We start from the raw sequence: 18,725 nt of genomic DNA on the forward strand, positions 1-18,725 counted from the left end.
CACACACACACGAAAGGCCATGTGAAGATACAAAAAGATGATGGTCATCTACAAGCCAGGAACAGAACCCTCACAAGAAACCAAATTTGCTGGCTTCCAGAACTGTGAGAAAATAAATTTCTGTTGTTTAAACCACCTAGTCTATGATATTTTGTTGTAGCAGCCTGAGGAAACTAAGTACCCATAGAGCTTCAGAGGGTTTGAAGCTGGGACCCAAGGATAGAATTGTGTTCCAATGAAACTGTTTAAAATGTAACCCTCTATGTAGTTCATGCATTTAGAAAGATTACTCTGAGAAGGGCTGCAAAGCCTTCACCAGACTGCTAATGAAGTCCATGGCATAAAAAAAGATTAAGAACCTCTTCACCTCCTTCTGGCAGACATAAAATAAATACATGTGGTGTCAGGGTGACCTGCCTCTCTAATTGTTTTCAGCCATAAATCTAACTCGGGTCTAATATAATCTTGTCTATAACCTTTTTTTTTTTTTTTTTTTTACTTAAGTAGGCTTCATGCCCAGTATGGAGCCCAATGCAGGGCTTGAACTTACAACCCTGAGATCAAGACCTGAACTGAAATCGAGAGCTGGACACTTAACCGACTGAGCCACCCAGGTGCCCCACTAGTCTATAACCTTTAACTATATTCAACTCTGTACATCAATATAGATATGGATTAGGAAGAATACTATATAGAATTTTCTAAAGTATTTTGTTCTGACAGACACATATATTGAGTGTGAGCCCCTATGTACCATTGTGTATAACTGTATATAAATGCATAGCCCACATAGTAAGTATTACAAATTATAGTGAATGTTATAATGGTAAATTCAACAGGGCAACTAAAATATTATCAATACTATTTTAAAGCTGAACTGTAAGCGTTCTTCCAGTAAAGCAGAGCTGCTGATGCCTGAAATGGAAGAGCTCACACATTTGCTGGCAGTGCTCTGGGAAGAAGGTTAATAAGCCAATTTTAATGAATGGACTAAGAAAGTCAGTCAACAAGTATTTCTTCTGCGGTAGGCACCAGCCAGTGTAAACAAGGAGTCAGTGGTTTATAAATAGGTCTAAAAATCCTAAATATGGTACCTGGGAGGGAGAATGACAGTAATAACATAATCTCCAGAGCTGAGACATCTCACAACTCCAGCAACATCCAATCCTATTGACAAAAATCCAGTGCTTTTGGAAGAATTCAGCAAGCAGGGGCCAGACTTTCATAGACACCTAAAAAAAATTGGTATGAGAATAAATTTTTTCAGGGCTTTGCTTTGTATTATATTTGTACACAATTATATTTATATACTCATATATCTATGATTTATATAATTACATGTTGAAAGAAGTCGTATAAAAAGAGGCGATCTATAAATAATACTATCAACCTTTAACTGTTCATCTGAATGAAGTGGAAAGAAGATATAGATAATGTAAATAATGGAAATTCTTATTTTGTATCGTCTGTTCCCGACATCCTACTGAGTTGGCTTTACTAGTTACTCTAAAACTAGCCTGCTGTTGGGGAAGAGAAAATTGCTGTGGGATAGTCCAAAAAATAGATTTTTAAAAATCAGATGAAACTAACATTTGTAGAATTCTTTACACTTTATGCACTACTTTCACTTACATTCTCTGAAGCCATTTATTTATTCATTTATTTTTAAATTTATTTTTGAGAGAGACAGACAGACAGACAGAGCGTGAGCAGAGGAGGGGCAGAGAGAGAGAGGGAGAATCAGAATCTAAAGCAGGCTCCAGGCGCTGAGCTGTCAGCACAGAGCCCGACGCGGGGCTCAAACTCACAGACCATGAGATCATGACTTGAGCCGAAGTTGGACGCTTAACTGACCAAGCCACCCAGGCGCCCCTCTCTGAAGCTATTTAATAGTTGTCTGCATGTAGTATGCATTGTGTAACTATTGCTATCACTAAAAGAAGATTTAGAATTAGGTTCTTTAAATCACCAAATTACAAGTGGTTTGCATATTTATTTCTATTAAGCACATTGTTTGGTCAGATTTCTGTGTATGTTATATAGTCTAGCACTACAGTTTCAATGGACATTTAATGGAATAATTATACTGAAATTGGTGCTAATAGGTGTATAAAGTGATGAGAGAGAAAGGAGTATTTCATCGAACTAGATGCATCCACTTAGGGTGTTAACAAGGATAGATGTAAAGAGATGAATGTCATATTTTTCTTAGGGGATAAGTAGCGATAGAGGTGAGAAACAGGGACTGTTCCTGGAAGATATACCTAAACATTTCCTTGTGCCCATGTCTAGTGCTGCTGAATTGGCCCTTTGACAGGTACTTACATATGTTTGGACCTGTTTGCAAGAAATGTAGGTAGCCACCCACGGGTGTCAAACCCAGCAGAGGGAGAGATATGTGTAAAGGGACTGAGTGATATGGTTTGTTATAGAAAGTCAAGTAACTGGAATGCAAGAGTGTTCTAAGGGGTAGTGGGGACAGGCCCGGATGTACGCGGGTTGGACAGATAGGCAGAGTCCAGCTCGTAAGAAAATGCGAATGCCAGTTTAGAGAGCCTGAAATTTGTTCAATACTCAGTGGTATGCACTCAAACTGCAATAGGTGACTGAGGTCAGCCTCTGTGACCTTCTCAGGGAAAAATCAAGACTAGGAAGAGCCGAAAATCAGGCTAAGCAGAGGCATGCGAGCAACATTTTTAAATAATCAGATATGATAGAAACATATATTAAGGTGACTTAAGGGTCTTCCTCACGTCTGTGTGGAAATCAGTAAACCTTTCTTTTTATAATTACAACAAATTATACCTTGTGACACATAAGTATTGGAACTGCTTGCAAGCACATATACCTGTTGCCCCTTTTGAATATATAATAATTTTCTGTATATAATTTGCATACATAATATATAACAAGCTTCCAAGCAGGTCTTCAGAGCAATTGGGAAGAATGTTTCCTGGGCTCCAGTCCTCAGTAACACCATGAATAAAGCATTTACTAACCTAATTTGAGGTTGGCTTTCTACTCAGTCTACAGGGGGTAGCCAAGAAAAAGTGGAAGTGGACAGCTACTTTTTAAAAGTCAAAATTTCTCTGGAGTTTTCTAACACAGATAGTAAGACTTTACCTGCCACGTTCATCTTCGTAAATCCAGCCCACAATAGAGTTCCAGATACATAATAGTATTTGCTGAACAAACGAATAAGCTTGAAGGGGCCTCTGTCGGGTAATCACACAAGATTTAAAAGCAATTAGGATTATTTTCAGTCTTTGTGAGGCAATTTGACGATACACACCAAGACTCTTATAAATATCCCTACCGTTTAAACCAATACGTCTATTCGTGGGGCTCTATTCTAAAGTAATAATCCTAAATGAAGACAAGCTTTATGCATTGTGTATTACAGTAAGGCTTTTAATAGAGAAAAAAATGGAAACAATCAGGCTAACAGTTAGGAAACAAGTTATTGTGTACATTCTTTTTGTGGGGGGTGTTTAACAAGCTGTCATTAAAATTATGATTATAAAGACACTATAATGCCAGAGGATAATATTTATATAATTATGTTAAGTTTAAAACCCCCCCACCAAGATGCACAGTTGAAGATAGACCAAGATTATAAATTTTGGGAAGTGTGGCAGGTGGGGGAGAAATGTCTATCAGTGAAGTTTGTCTGGAGGTGGTAAACACTTTTTCTTTCTTTTTTCTCTATCCTTCTGTGTTTATTTTCCTTATTTCTCACGATTACTTCATTTATTCAGCAAATATTTATTGAGAGCCAGGCACTGCTCTAGGAACTGGGGAAAGCAGCACCGAATAACACACAAATCCTTTCCACATGGAATTTACATTTTAGCTGGACGAGGCAGAGAATTAACAAGAACAGCCTATTAAGTGGCATATTAAATGATGAGTGCTTGGCGAAACATAAGGCGAAGAAAGAGAACAAAACTGATACTGCATTTACTTTTTGATCTGCGGAGGAAGAAACTCATCCAGGTGGAAGGACAAAGAGCGGAATTCAGAAATTGCCCACCGGTGCCTGGGTGGCTCAGTGGGTTAAGCATCCGACTTAGGCTCAGGTCATCATCTCTGTGCTGACAGCTCCGGAGCCTAGAGCCTGTTTCAGGTTCTGTGTCTCCCTCTCTCTCTGCCCCACCCCTGCTTGCTCTCTTTCTCTGTCTCTCAGAAATGAATAAACGTTTAAAAAGAATTGAAAATATTGCCCAGCCGGTAACAAACTGAAGGTACTGTGATACAACACCCCGGCAGGTGCCGCAGCTGGCTCCTCTGGCCAAGTGTTGAAGTCGGGTGCGGAAAGGCCGGACCAAATGGATCACGTGACTCGAGGGGGCGGGAGGAGGAGGACTGAGAAAACAGCGAATTTGCCTCCTCACTTTCTCTTCAGAAAGGCGGGCGGAGCCGAAAACCAAACAAACTTCTGCTGTGCGATTAGGGGCGGGACAGACGGGGGCGGACTGAGCTTCCTGCGCCGAGGCTCTCACCGAATTGGTTTTTCGGTTGTTGGTCACTGTGGCAGAGCGGTCTGCGGTCGGGCTGAGACGTGGGGAGCAATGGCGACCTTTGTGAGCGAGCTGGAGGCGGCCAAGAAGAACTTGAGCGAGGCCCTAGGGGACAACGTGAAACAGTAAGAGCTGTCCTGGCGCAGCCTCCGGGTCTCCGCGCCGCTCCTCCTCAGGCTTCGGGCTGCCGACCCACCCTGGAGACGCCTCCCGCCGCTCCGAGGCCTGTGTCGCCTCGCGTCGCGGGTGGCGGGGCCTCTGGGTTTCTCGGCCGGCTCCGGGTGCGGAACCCGGACTCGCTCAGCTGGACGGGCCGGCCTCCCTGGCTCCCTCGGGACTCGGGCGGGCGCATTCGCCCGGGGCTCTCTGCTCTGGGTGGGGCGGGAGAGGCGCGTTCCACGCCCAAGGGCCTACCGAACGGTTGCAGGCCCCTCTCAGTTCGGTTCGCGTGAGGCCTGCCCCGGGCCGAGTGACCCGGAGCCCGACGCGCCCCGGCTGGAGTGGGCACCGCGCGCGCGGCGGCCGGACCCTGGAGGGCTTCCTGGAGGCGGAAGTTTATTGAGGTCGGGTGATGCGTAGACACTGCGTTTAAGAAAGAGCATTGAGAGTAGTTTCGGAAGGTGGATAGACCCTACGTTTAAGATAAGTCACCGAACATCGCTGCAGTTATAGTGACGATCGCGGTAGTGGACATTAATTGAACACCTTTTAAGCACTCTCAAGGTACCATTTCATCTAATCCTCACAACAGAGATGTGAGGTAGATACAATTATTATTCCCATTTGATAGATGAGACAACTGAGATCTAGAGAGGTTACGTAACTCTTCAAAAGTCACTAGACCCCTAGTGTCTGATTCCTGGTTCTGATACCCTACAAGGGGTTCCAAAGGAACAAGCGCCCAGCCAGACCTAGGTTATAGCAGGGGACCGAGTAAACAATCAGAGGTCAGATGCTGAATGGCGGGATGTAAAATCAATAATTCAGCCAAGGCTGAAGCCAGATAATATATTTCTGACACACAAGAACGAGTTGGAAAATTTCAGAACATTAATCATTATTATAATTTTATTTTCCAAAGATACAAGTAGCAGATTTTAAATGTTTAAAATTCTAATGCCTATGTGGTTGCTGCTAGATGACTTCTGTGATATTCCACACATTTGCTTACCCGGTAGATGCTCGCTTAAATATCATGTTGCTGGCGGGGCAAGGTATTTGGGGGACCCTTTCTTCTCATCTTTTCATTTATATTCTTTAGTATGACTAGATTGAAGTTACTTGGATGTCATACATGATTTTTGTGGAGTTTTTCCTTCTTTTGAAATTTTGGGGTAGTGGAGTTGACATTCTGCTTTTTATCCTAGCAAGATATGCAGAATTCCCATGTAAGACTTCTTGAAACACTCATGGCCTAAACAGAATAACTAAAAACAAAATATAATTCTTAAAGTTTATTTTATGAACGTCAATAAATCAAATTTCTACAAATGCTAGAATTAAAATTATTGTTTTGGCATAATTATTTAATTTTTTGTGAACATTGATTGACTCCCAAAGATAAAATGTTCTACCTAAAAATATGTTTTAAAAAAATTTTTTTTTAATTTTAATTTATTTTTGTGAGAGAGAGTGAGCGAGCGAGTGAACAGGAGAGGGGCAGAGAGAGAGAGGTAGACACAGAATCTGAAACAGGCAGGCTCCAGGCTCTGAGCTGTCAGCACAGAGCCCAATGCGGGGCTCAAACTCTCGAACCATGAGATCATGACCTGAGCTGAGGTTGGACACTTGACTGACTGAGCCACCCAGGCGCCCCTACCTAAAATTATGTTTTAATAGTCATGTTTGCTGTCAGTCTATTTCTTTGCTTATTTAATTAATTGGAAATTATTAGTTACTTTAATAGGCAAAATTAACAGTTTTCACCATTAGTTACCACAGTTTGTTACTTTTGTAATACTGACGGCTAAAATTTACATTTTTAAGCACAGTTGACGTTTACTCTGTTACGTCTAGGATGCTCACGAATATCTGAAAGTGAGTGTTTCCGTACTATAATAAATCTGAAAGACCTGGCTTGTGTGTATAATTTACTGATTAGATGTGATGGTGACTTCTATGATCCCACACTTACCACACAGGTTTGCCAGAAATTTGAAGTTAGTATTCCCTATTTGTCCTATAAAGGCCAATGCTGGCTCTCAGATGTCGGTCAAATACAGATGGTAAAGCTAAATTTGACGTATCTGTAGCGTAAATCTCCACTAACAATGTAATCAAAATATGCTTTTGTGCCATGAGTAGTTAGTGGTACAGTGTTGTTTTGCATTTGTTTTTCTATTCTTTCACTGTCTTTTTCTCCTGCTCCTTAAAAAGTGCCTCTTGGTTTAATACTCTGTAATGTTGCCATCCAGTAATTTCTCATATTTCTTCATGAGTAGTATGCTTTGGTTTATATATAACCTGACCATTTAAACATGGTCCTTGGTGGTAGGTAAAACAGAGAAAGTGTATAAGGACCCCAGATAAGCGTTGTGTTCAATTTATCTAGGGACCGAATGTCTCTTATGTTAGGTTGCATGCCCACACCAGCTTCTAGAAAAGACATGGCCTTTGCTAGCTAATTTCCTTTGTATAGTACCCAAGAGAGTGTCCGGTTTAAATAGGTGTTGAATTTTTTGGTGACTTGATCATATGTTCTTTAGTTTACTGCAGGTGTCCCCAGTGCTTGCTAGTCTGACCCACTTCAACTTGTCACCCATCATCCTCACCTTCATAGAGGTTAACTAACTTTGTTTTCAGTTCTGTTGAGGGAAGCAGTCATTTGTCCATGGTTATATGGCAAGTTAACATAGGCACCAGGATTGGGGAGCAGGTCTTCTGAATCTTGGAAGGGGTACGGCTGGAAAGTTTGCCATTAGAGGAGATAGGTAGCATCGTGTTGGTAGAACTTCCTGGTAGAGTCTTGTTTTACTTCTGGAATAAGTTCACCCTCAAAATATGGATATATTTGCACCTTTCTTATAAAATAGTGGCCCAGGGCTTTTAAATAATGAAGCTGTCTCATGTCACTGCCCTCTTTTGTTGGATAGAATGGGACGGGAAAATACTTTTTTTTTCCTGTGGAGCTTTATTTCATTTCATAATGGTTCCTGCGTCCTTAAAAAACAAACAAACAAACAAACAAAAAAAACCCAAAACATTTAAGTGTCCATTGTTGGGAAGTTATTGTTGACTAACGAGTGTGTGAATATCAGGTGAAAAGTCATGCCAAGCTCTAAAACTAAACATATTTTGCTATTGAGTGAAATGGGTCTTGGGCAACGTTGACCCCGTTAAAGCTATAGGTTTTCTCCTGGGGAAAAAAAAATGCGTGTGAACCCAAAGCTTTGCTTGCAGTGATGTGCACACATAGCCAGTTACATACAGAGTTACATACTAAGGTGAATTGAAGCTAATCTGTGTACAGGAGAGGACCTGCGAGGATATAAGGCAGTGAGAGCATCAGACCGTCTTCTTTAGAAATCTTTTTTCTTTTTTTTCCTCTGTTAGGAACTCAAATTAGCATTAGAAAGTAGCTAAGTGTGAATTGAAACTGATTGTAAGACGTGTCCTGAGTAATTTTTAATTGTTTCATGAACAAAGAGCAGCTTCTTTCAGCACTGAATCAAAGGCTGTGGATGTGAAAAGTCATATTTTACTCCTATCTCTAATACTGTTGTTAAGGTATAAAGGGATCAAATCATTGTGTTTTTTCCTGCCAGGTAACTAGTGATTTTTATGATTAGTGGTTGGTTTTCACTTTACAAACCACTAAGTTTCTCATATCCACGGTATTTTCATTGTGGTGAGGTGTTTTAGAAACTCATTACTTCAGCCAGTTAGATTAAAACTTGAGATCATCTGAAAGGAAAGAGGTTACCAGGATCAGTCTTAATGACCACTTCCCAACCCATAAAACACATATACTTTTTAAAATATAAATCTTTTTTTTTTATTGGGGTATGATTGACATATAACATTATATTGGTTTCAGGTATACAACAGTTATTCAATACATGTATATATTGCAAAATGATCACCACAGTAAGTCTAGTTAACATCTGTCACGATATATAAAAATTCTTGTGAGAACTTTTTTATTTATGAGAACTTTTAAGACCTACTCTTAGCAACTTTCAAATATACAATACAGTATTATTAACTGTAGTTAATAATTGGAAAATTAGTGTATTTGAAATTAATATTTAAAAGTTAATACTTTTAATAATAATGCTTTTATTTTTTTTTTAATTTTTTTTTTTTTAACGTTTATTTATCTTTGAGACAGAGAGACAGAGCATGAATGGGGGAGGGTCAGAGAGAGAGGGAGACACAGAATCCGAAGCAGGCTCCAGGCTCTGAGCTGTCAGCACAGAGCCCGACGCGGGGCTCGAACTCACGGACCGTGAGATCATGACCTGAGCCGAAGTCAGCCGCTTAACCGACTGAGCCACCCAGGCGCCCCAATAATAATACTTTTAAAATATAAATATTAAATGTAAGATTCTGGAGGATAGGTCTTTTAGAAAGGCAGCAGTGAGGAAGGAAGGGTACAGCTGTGGTTTTGGCTAAAGGACTTGTGAATCCAATTATGTGACAACCTGTCAGTCCCTTTTGGGGAAAAACTTTTCTTCCTTTTTCTTCTGTTGATACTCTTTTTTTTTTCTTTTTTCTTATTAAGTAGGTTCCACACCCAACATGGGCCTTGAACGCGCGGCCCTGTGAGATCAAGAGTCACAGGCTCTACGAACTGAGCCAGGCAGGCGCCCCCTTCTGTCAGTATTCTGATTCCTAGGTGTATTAGTTTTCAAGGGCCATGGTAACAAAATACAACAGATGGGGTGGATTAAACAATAGAAATTTGTTTTCTCATAGTTCTGGACGCTGGAAGTCTGACAACACCCTTCAGCAGGGTTGTTTTTTCTGAGGCCTCTGCCTTTGGCTTATAGATAGCTACTGTCTGGTCTGTGTGTGTGTGTCACAGTCCTAATGTCTTCTTACTAAGGACACCCATCACATTGGTTTAGGGCCCACCCTAAAGAGGTCATTTTAATTTAATCAACTCTTTAACGTCCTGGGTGCTGGGGGTCAAGGGCTTCAACATATAAATTTGGGGGGAGATGCACAACTCTGCCCATATGGTGGGGAATGCAAAATTTCCTTCCCTGGGTTTTGGAGCAGGTAAGGTAAACTTGGGAAAGAAGCAAAATCCTTGGTTCTTAATACTGCTTCTGTCTCTGCAGATACTGGGCTAACTTAAAGTTGTGGTTCAAGCAGAAGATCAGCAAAGAAGAGTTTGACCTTGAAGCTCATAGACTTCTCACGCAGGATAATGGTAAAATAATTATCTGGGGAGTTATTTTACTATTTTGAAGTTTTCCCAGATTTGCAATAAATTGCAAATAAATAACTGCAATAATAAATTGCAGTAAATTTTGCAGTAAGTCTTTTCACTTAAAAAAATAAAATGGGGTTTTTAATGGTGTGTAAGATTATTTTAATAATATGGATATTTCAAATAAAGTGTAAAGAATGGCAGGGTAGGGGATATCCAGAGTCAAATAATGGTTTCCTTATGTTGTAAATATTTTGTATTTGACTTGTGACAATCTTCCCTTTTTCAGTCCATTCTCACAACGATTTCCTCCTGGCCATTCTTACGCGTTGTCAGATTTTGGTGTCTACCCCAGGTAAGGGAGCGGAAGTACTTCCAGGGATGTCAGTCAACAGAGCCATCAGAGCCCTTGGCTTTAGCTGCCGTTAACAGACACGTCTGTTGTGTGCAAACGACATGTTCTTTGAAGTGCTCACAAGAAAAAATTTATTATGTAGGTGCAGATTTTTTTGTAGAACCTGGGTAAAGCAGGTGATTTCCCTGTGCTTACGTTGACTTTTGGTCTTTACTGTCCACTCAGCTGGATTTTAGATTACTTAAATGACAGACAAGTGAGGAAGTGGGTGGGCAGTCAGGGTGAAGAAACTTGAGGGCAGCTGGTATTAGACGAGGGTTTCCATAGATGCAGGGAAGGTGAGTTAGGGTTAGGTGGAGGGGAAACCACAACATGTGGTGAGAACCTGGGCTTTCAGTTGTATTCTCAAGTAAGATACCAGCACCTGGAAGGTTAGAGCTTCAGCATGTTGGGGAGTTAGGTAGAAGCTAAATCTGTCACTTCAACCTAATTAGGTATAGGTAGAAACAATGACCCCCTTTATCCCAAATTGTTTGGAGTTTAAGTGGTACAAGGTACTTCTTTCATCCATCTTATATTAATCAAGTAGTCAAAAATAAATGATTAAATACATTAAACAATTTGCCTCACAATAAAACTTATCCTGAACTGTTGTTAAAAACTTAGATTTGTAGGTACCGCCTACTGTAGATTAAGTTGAATTTTTTGTTGTTGTTTTTAAAGGGCCTGTGGTGATTGTGTTGATCATTGATTAAAAACCTTTCTTTGTTTTCTTTCTTTCCTTTTCTTTCTTTCTTCCTTTCTTCCTTTCTTTCTTTCTTTCTTTCTTTCTTTCTTTCTTTCTTTCTTTCTTTCCTTCCTTCCTTCCTTCCTTCCTTCCTTCCTTCCTTCCTTCCTTCCTTCTTTCTTTCTTTCTTTCTTTCTTTCTTTCTTTCTTTCTTTCTTTCTTTCTTTCAAATTCAAGTTAGTTAGCATACAGTGTAGTCTTGGCTTCAGGAGTAGAACCCAGTGATTAATCTCTTAACATATGACACCCAGTGCTCATCCCAAAAAGTGCCCTCCTTAATGCCCATCCCCCCACCTAACCCATCCCCCCACCCACCTCCCCTCCAGCAAACCTCAGTTTGTTCTCTGTATTTAAAATATATTTTCTCTGTATTTATGGTTTGCCTCCCTCTCTGTTTTGCTTTTTCTTTCATTTTGTTTTCTCTGAAGTTGGTTTGCTAATCTATAAAGAGGCTAATACCTACCCTGAAGAGTTGCTGTGAGGATTAAAAAGAATGCAAAGTGTCTGTTACACAGCGGTCACTCGATCAATAATATTATTAAAAATCATCTTTCCCACCTAGCTTAGGAAAACAGAAAACCCACCCGCAAGTACGAAGAACTACATTTCTATATTTTACTTTTAATACAAATCATCTCTTTGTTGCCAGCAACTGTTAATTTCATTTTGAGGAAATACATTTTGGGGGTTTGATAGAGAAATAACCCAGCCAGTGGATGGAAGTGTTGGATCCACCCCTAAACCTGCCCGCCGCTGGAAAGCTGTCCTGGTTGTCAGTCAGGCCTGACTCACCAAGCTTTGCTTCCTTGCCTGGAGTGTGTTGGCCACACATCGGTGGCATCACCTAGCATCCGGGCCATCCAGCAGCGGTGGGTTTCTTTGGCAATCTTCTAAGATTGGCTGACCTCATCAGTGAGACCTGGATGTACCAGAGACATTTAAAGCGGTGGAGAGAAGAGCTTGACTTCCCTAGCAGGTTGTTTTTTTTTTTGTTTTTTTTTTTTTGTTTTTTTTGTAATTCCAGTGTAGTTAACATACAGAGTTTAGTTTCAGGGGTACAATATAGCGATTCAGCAATTCCCTACATGACTCAGTGCTCATCATGGTAAGTGTCCAAACAGCCCTTTTTTAACTGATGAACTTGGAGTATTTTTTTTTTCAAAGCTTTAAAAACTCATTCTTCAAAAAAACATCAAAACGGAAATAATGTTTTTGCTAAGATGATGTTTTTTTTTTTTTTTTTTGCCTATAAAAATTTTGGGGTGTAGTTTTTTCAAGTGTACTGTAATGAGCTTGAATTGCTTTGATTGTTTTTCTTTAATACTATATATAAATGTGCTCATGGTTAGAAATAATACAGAAGGTCTTATAATGAAAAGCTTCTTCCCACTTCTAGACTTTTCTCAAAGACAACTACTTTGTTTTTTGTTCTTCTGGTAGGACTTTGATAGCTCCTCATTGGAGCTTAAATCTCTTTCTGGGTTTACTGATTTTAGACATCTGGCTTATGCTTTATGAGATTTCCTCAGTTCTTTCAGCCTTTCTGCCCAATGCATTCTTTAATTCAGCAATTTTTATAATACCTTCTTTTTGTTTTATGGACACACGTCTTTTCAGACTTCTCTGAATATACCAGTTAGAAAGTATTTTTGAAGTCCGTGTTGCTTGAATTATTTAAAAAAAAATTTTTTTTAATGTTTATTTATTTTTGAGAGAGACAGAGACAGAACGCGAGTAGGTGAGGGGCAGAGAGAGGGGAGACACAGAATCCGAAGCAGGCTCCAGGCTCCGAGCTGTCAGCACAGAGTGCGATGCAGGGCTCGAACTCACAAGCTGTGAGATCATGACCTGAGCCGAAGTCGGACGCTCAACCGACTGAGCCACCTAGGTGCCCCTGAATTATTTAATCTAGGACTTCTATTTTCTGTTTGTTTATCTGGGTCTTTCTTATTCTGTTATAGATTGTCATCAAATGTCGGGTGATTCACATTTAAGAATGAAGTATACAGTTGTGTGGGGGTTTTGCTGTAGAGTGATCTGACAGGAAGCCAGCTAAACTGGGGATCCTCATGCCAGCATGCAGAGAGCTGTGCTTTAGGGTGTCAACATCCATATCAACCACCTTAGTAAATCCCAGAAATTTGGTCCAGTTTAACTAGAGGAGAGTTCTCCACTCTCTTGTCCTCCATACCCCCCAACAGCATCCCCCTGCCATTGTAAATACTGTGCTATGTATGGGAGAGAGCAGGGCTGGCTCCGGGGCCTGTGAACTGCCTGTGAACTCAGAAGGGCCCCACGCTTGGCTTAGTGCTCAACTGTGGTTGCCTTGCAATTCTAAGTGTTTGAATAAGAGACCCTGCATTTTTGTTTTGTACTGAGCCCACTGCTAGTGGTGAGGGGGAAGGGGTTTGTGTAGACGACTTTCGAATGTAGACCTCCCATTGATCTTGTTTTTGGCTTCACTGACCCCTCCCTGGTTTCCACTGTACTCACCTTCTCCAAATCCAGATTCTTTGTGGATTTCTGCTCTGCAGGTTAACTTGTTTCCACCTCATTTCCAAATCTTGCCTAGCCTAGGTTATGGCTTCTGTGTGTCTCCATGTGAGTGAACACCTTTTTAGCCCATTGTTGAAATTTGTTGACATCTCATCTTGTTTCAATTTCCTTTCTATCTCAGTTGCGGATGTGTGCTGTTTACTTTCTGCTATTACCTTTTTTTAGTAGGGTCTAGAAAGAGAGGTGAGATACATTCATGTGCTCAGTTCACCATCTTGAACTAGAAAATTTTGTCCTACTTTGGTAATACTACTTATAATGCTACTAATAAAGCAAACAAAACACCCAATAAACATTAATTTAAAATATGAAAAACAAATTTGCCTTCCTAAAGGAATAATTTTGGTTACAGCTAGAAAAAAATGTGATTTGAGAGAATTCATAATTTTGCTTGGAGAAATAGAGATCTGAATTTAAGCATTGATTATTTTCATTACTTGAGCATTCCATACTTTTTTAGCCTGTAATGAAACCAAACACAACAGTTGACAACTGTCTCTGTTTTCTCTTATGGTTATTTTTCTGTCTTACAGAGGGTGCTGGATCTTTACCCTGGACGGGGGGTTCTGCAGCTAAACCTGGAAAACCAAAGGGAAAGAAAAAGCTTTCTTCTGTTCGTCAGAAATTTGACGTAGGTTGTTCTCCAGTAGATCTTGGTAACAACTGATTTAAGTGCTGGTGTGATGGAACAGGCTTTAGTTTTTAAATCTTAAAATACTGGTAGTAGAGTTGAAAAAAAGGAGGGCATGATTTGGGGAAGAAAGGTGTTATTATATTTGAGGTTGACAAGAGTTTCAAAGAGTGTGAGTCCCAGGTGTCTGAATTTTTATAATTCTAGTTTGTTACTGCATAAATATTAATATGTTTTCATTAGAACCTAACGATTTTTTAATGACTCAAAAAGTATGCCTGTATTATTTCTCCTCTTAAATCTTTTTCGGGAATGTTTCTTACATTGAAGACTTCTGTTCCACAGCTCCAGGAGGCCTGTAGGTCTTTGGCAGGATCCTGGCGATGCCCAGCTAGGCCCTGAGCCTTTCGGAATCAGCAGAGAAGTCATGAAGGCATTTGGCTATAAAATTTGCAAACATTTTAGGATAAATTGTTTTTTCCTTTTGTATTTGGGGAACAGTTTCCCAAAAGTCTTCCTTTTATAGGTTTGACTGGGTGTTGATAGCTTTATTGATTAACATCAACAAACATTCATTTGTACCTTTGCTCTGTGTTTTCTATCGATACTATTCAATATGGAGGGCATCGGTACCTCTAGAGAGGCATACCTTAGTTTAGAAAGGGATATTTGATAAAAAATACAGTTTTATACTTGGACAATGGAGAAAACAACCAATGTTTCTTTTATAATACAAACTTCAAACAGGGACAAGCCATTTTCGCTATTAAATCTTATATGTTGAGCTTAAGCAGGAGCTACCACTGATGATGGAGAATACAGATGGGCTGTCAGAGTCTACCAGAGGAGGCAGAGGTTTTACGAGTGGAAAAAGTTTGACAAAAACTATTTTAAATAATTCGAATGACTATGTCTTAGCAAGATTCTGTGTTGAGAATTGTAAGTAGAAGATGATAGCAAGATAGTTTATACTATCTGGCATTCTCTTGGAATATCTGTTATTAGGTCTGTTATGTTGGTTAGCTACGCTTATTTTTAGAGCTTAAACGAAGTATTACTATATATTTCTACTTTCAGAACCTGCTTACTTACAAGTATACTGAGAATGCTCTGAGTTGTTTGAAAATAGTTTTATATCTTCTCCTTTCCCCTAATTGTTATTTTTAGCACAGAGCCGTATATTCTGTGATCACCAAGGTATCAGTTGAATAGAATAAACTGCTGGGTATACTACCATTATTCCCCTTAATTCATGTCTTCATTATTGCTATGTAATGGGTGTGAATCTGTGATTATTTGTGCATGAGTGACTTCTTTTTTTTTAAATCCTGTAGTATTGTTTTGGTGGCATTAATTTGTGGGAGCCCGAGTCCGATATATCGTGTCTTCTTACTTGCCACTGTGATGAATCATTTTGAAAAGTTTTCTTGCCCATAGCATAGATTCCAGCCTCAAAATCCCCTCTCGGGAGCCCAGCAGTTTGTGGCAAAGGATCCCCAAGATGATGATGAGTTGAAACTTTGTTCCCACACAATGATGCTTCCCACCCGGGGTCAGCTTGAAGGGAGAATGATAGTGACAGCTTACGAGCACGGGTTGGACAACGTCACGGAGGAGGCCGTCTCAGCTGTTGTCTACGCGGTGGAGGTTGGTTTGCTGGTGGCAGAAACAGTTTTACAGGTTGAATGTAACGAGCTTGTGTGTGTTGTTGAAAGTTGGTACTGCAAGAAAAGAATCAAAATATTACCGATGTCAGAATTGTCGTCATTGAAATTGTTTTCTTTTTTTTCCCTCTTTTTCTTTTTTTCTCTCTCTCTTTTTTTTTTTTCAAGTAGGCTTCATGCCCACGTGGAGCCCAATGCGGGGCTTGAACTCATGATCCTGAGATCAAGACCTGAGCTGAGATCAAGAGTCGGACCCTTAACCGACTGAATCACCCAGGCACCCCGGAATTGTGTTCTTTTGAGGGGAGAAACACCTCATAGTCCATGCAGTTGCCTTCAGTTAGCAGACTAAGCTTTTCAGAGAGGCTACTTATGGCCTACCACTTTGGCGTGTTTTGGTGTTTAATTTGTTAACACCGGCACAGTTTTTAAGGAAAAAAATTGAGATTGAGAATCCTAACGATGAAAATCACTGTTTTTTGTTGTGTCCCAGCAGTTAAGGAGCATTAGACTTGGTGTCTAAACAGTAGGATCCTTCTCTCAGCCCACTCATTTATCCATTCACTTTATTCATTTAGTTATTTACCAAAATACACATTGGGTTCTATAGTGCACGGACATGTCAGATAATACTGGGTAATTCTTCCAGTACTTGGGGCCTCCCGTTTCCTCACATGTACCTCAAAGATTATAATCGCTATCTCATGAAGTTACACACATTTAATAAATTCAGTGTGTGGAAATTACAAATTGTATCATGAAGGCCTGGATATGAAATTATCTTACTGGTATAGTTGAAACAGGTGATCCTGCCTCACCTGTTATTAATGGCAGGCTGGGATCAGCTCTTTTTATTTTCACAGACACTTTCTATCCCTTATGTACTTGGCTGTCATAAAGAAGTATCAAATACCTAATTTTTGGTTTATTTCCTATATATCTGTTGTGTATGTGACTTTTGAGAGAGCCATGGTTCTTTTATGGCAGGATTCTAGTAGATTGGGCATTGTAGCCAATAAATCTGACATCTTGGAACTTTTTGTCCTATTTTAAACCAGGTTTCAGGGTAGTTTGCCTCCTTTTAGAAATTTTATGTATTTATTTTTGTACTTTTATTTAAAACTGTCTGAAAATCTCTTTTGAGAGAGGAGTCAATTTAGAAACCATAAATAACTTTAATAAATTTCATGTAGAGCAAGCACCTATTAAATGGAACCAAATAAAAACAACGCATCTCTCTCTTTCCCGTACCTTCCTGCTCTGATGTGGTTCTGTGGCCTTTTGGTGAACTTTGGTGCCACCACATGCTAGCCTGTCTCATATCTCCATCCGCTAAGTGCTAGGAAACATTTTTTGGTCAATGGAAGTTTTATGATTTGCTCTTAAACAGGCGTTCATGTTCTTTTTCTTTTCTTTGTTTTTACAGAATCACCTTAAAGATATATTGACATCAGTCGTGTCGAGAAGGAAAGCTTATCGGTTACGTGATGGTCATTTTAAATATGCCTTTGGTAGTAACGTAACCCCACAGCCATACCTGAAGAATAGCGTAGTAGCTTACAACAGCTTAATAGAAAGGTATATGAAGTTTCTTGTGGTTTTGCATCCATCCTTTCCAGCTGGTACACTACTATTATGTGTTAGACCGCTGTTAAATAACTGTGTTTCTGTCAGTCTAAGGTACCTTTGAGAGCAGTGCAGTTTTATTTTAAGTTGCATCCTTGCACGATAACTAGTGAATTAGTTTGGTATCGCTTGTCACAAGTGAGGGCGCAGAGTTTGGCTGCCGCATGTGGTTATGCAAGCGCCCCGGGCCCACTTTCTCAGGTGGATTGGAGCGGTTCCCCGAGGTGAGGAGTTCTGAGGGCTCGTAAGGGGCAGCACCTGCTTGGTCGTGGAGGCGGGCTTTCAGTCAGAAGCACGGCCTATGATTGTTGGGTCAGGGTTGGGTATCTTGATGGCGGGAGGAGGGGTGGGAGGTGTTCCTCCAGGTTCTGTAGCTCTACCTTGAGAGAGTGGCCTGTGTTGGGTGTCATCAGGTTGTTCTTGGCATGCTGGTGTGCAGCCTGGTCCCTGCCCCCGTCTCTGGGCTTCCTCCATCCACGTTCCACGGAGGGTCTCCCAGGACTTCTGATGTCCTCAGTCTTCGCTTTACGAGATGACCTGGATTACCTTTCTTTTCGTCCGTGTGTTGTCTGTCTTCAGCCCTCTACTTCCTTTCTGCCTTCCCTGCAAATAATGTAGTCCAAGTTTTAAGCCCTTTGGGAAAGAAAAAGCAGCGATGTAATGTTCTTTGTGGTAACTGAAGTGACTGGGTTTCTTTGAGCGCTCGTTAGCTGGTTGGTGAGGGAGATGACAGGGAGGTACAAGTCCAGAGAGAAAAGTGTGACCCGGAACCTGGTGGGAGTGATGATAGTGAGGAACTGACAAGAAAGGAAGGGAGGAGGTGTGGTAGGGGAGAGTGCGGGTGGGAAAACCAAGAAGAGAGTTGGACACGGCCAAGAGTGTGGACACCACATGGAAAGGGGTCGGACCAGTGCCTGCTTCATGGCTGAAAACCTTGAGGTGGCTCACAAGGCCCGTTTTGAAGAGCATCCTCTTTTTTTTTTTAAGTTTATTTACTTATTTTGAGAGGGCGAGGGAGAGCGTGGGCAGGGAAGCGGGCAGAGAGAGGGAGCAAGAGGGAGAGAGACAGAATCCCAAGCAGGCTCCACACTGACAGCACAGAGCCTTGGCACGGGGGCTCGAACTCCCAAACCATGAGATCGTGACCTGAGCCGAAACCAAGAGTCGGATGCTTAACCGACTGAGCCACCCAGGCGTCCCGAAGAGCGC

General features: G+C 40.7%; 1 protein-coding gene and 1 long non-coding RNA gene across 4 annotated transcripts in view; one reads left to right on the forward strand and one right to left on the reverse strand.

Moving 5' to 3' along the window:
• LOC106966224 (uncharacterized) lies at window positions 1-5,056 on the reverse strand. Of its 2 annotated transcripts, none has more exons than XR_008293326.1 (3): window positions 4,503-5,056; window positions 3,124-3,215; window positions 1-1,232 (listed from the first exon to the last, which is right to left on the reverse strand). It is a non-coding gene; the product is annotated as an uncharacterized LOC106966224 (long non-coding RNA). The 2 variants fall into 2 exon arrangements; XR_003416208.2 differs by lacking the exon at window positions 4,503-5,056 and adding an exon at window positions 3,965-4,359.
• The window catches only part of TADA1 (transcriptional adaptor 1), a 25,366-nt gene continuing 11,119 nt past the window's right edge, over window positions 4,479-18,725 (forward strand). The window contains exons 1-6 of one of the 2 annotated variants that reach the window (XM_015062314.3): window positions 4,479-4,645; window positions 9,806-9,897; window positions 10,187-10,252; window positions 14,129-14,226; window positions 15,664-15,873; window positions 17,317-17,468. In XM_015062314.3, the coding sequence (XP_014917800.3) occupies window positions 4,572-4,645; window positions 9,806-9,897; window positions 10,187-10,252; window positions 14,129-14,226; window positions 15,664-15,873; window positions 17,317-17,468 (692 nt within the window). In that variant the 5' untranslated portion in view covers window positions 4,479-4,571. The remainder of the gene's footprint in view (window positions 4,646-9,805; window positions 9,898-10,186; window positions 10,253-14,128; window positions 14,227-15,663; window positions 15,874-17,316; window positions 17,469-18,725) is intronic. The other variant, XM_053209668.1, reaches the window with a different exon arrangement.

Source organism: Acinonyx jubatus, chromosome E4 (genome assembly GCF_027475565.1).
Source record: "Acinonyx jubatus isolate Ajub_Pintada_27869175 chromosome E4, VMU_Ajub_asm_v1.0, whole genome shotgun sequence".
In the NCBI taxonomy this organism is placed as follows: Eukaryota; Metazoa; Chordata; class Mammalia; order Carnivora; family Felidae; genus Acinonyx; species Acinonyx jubatus.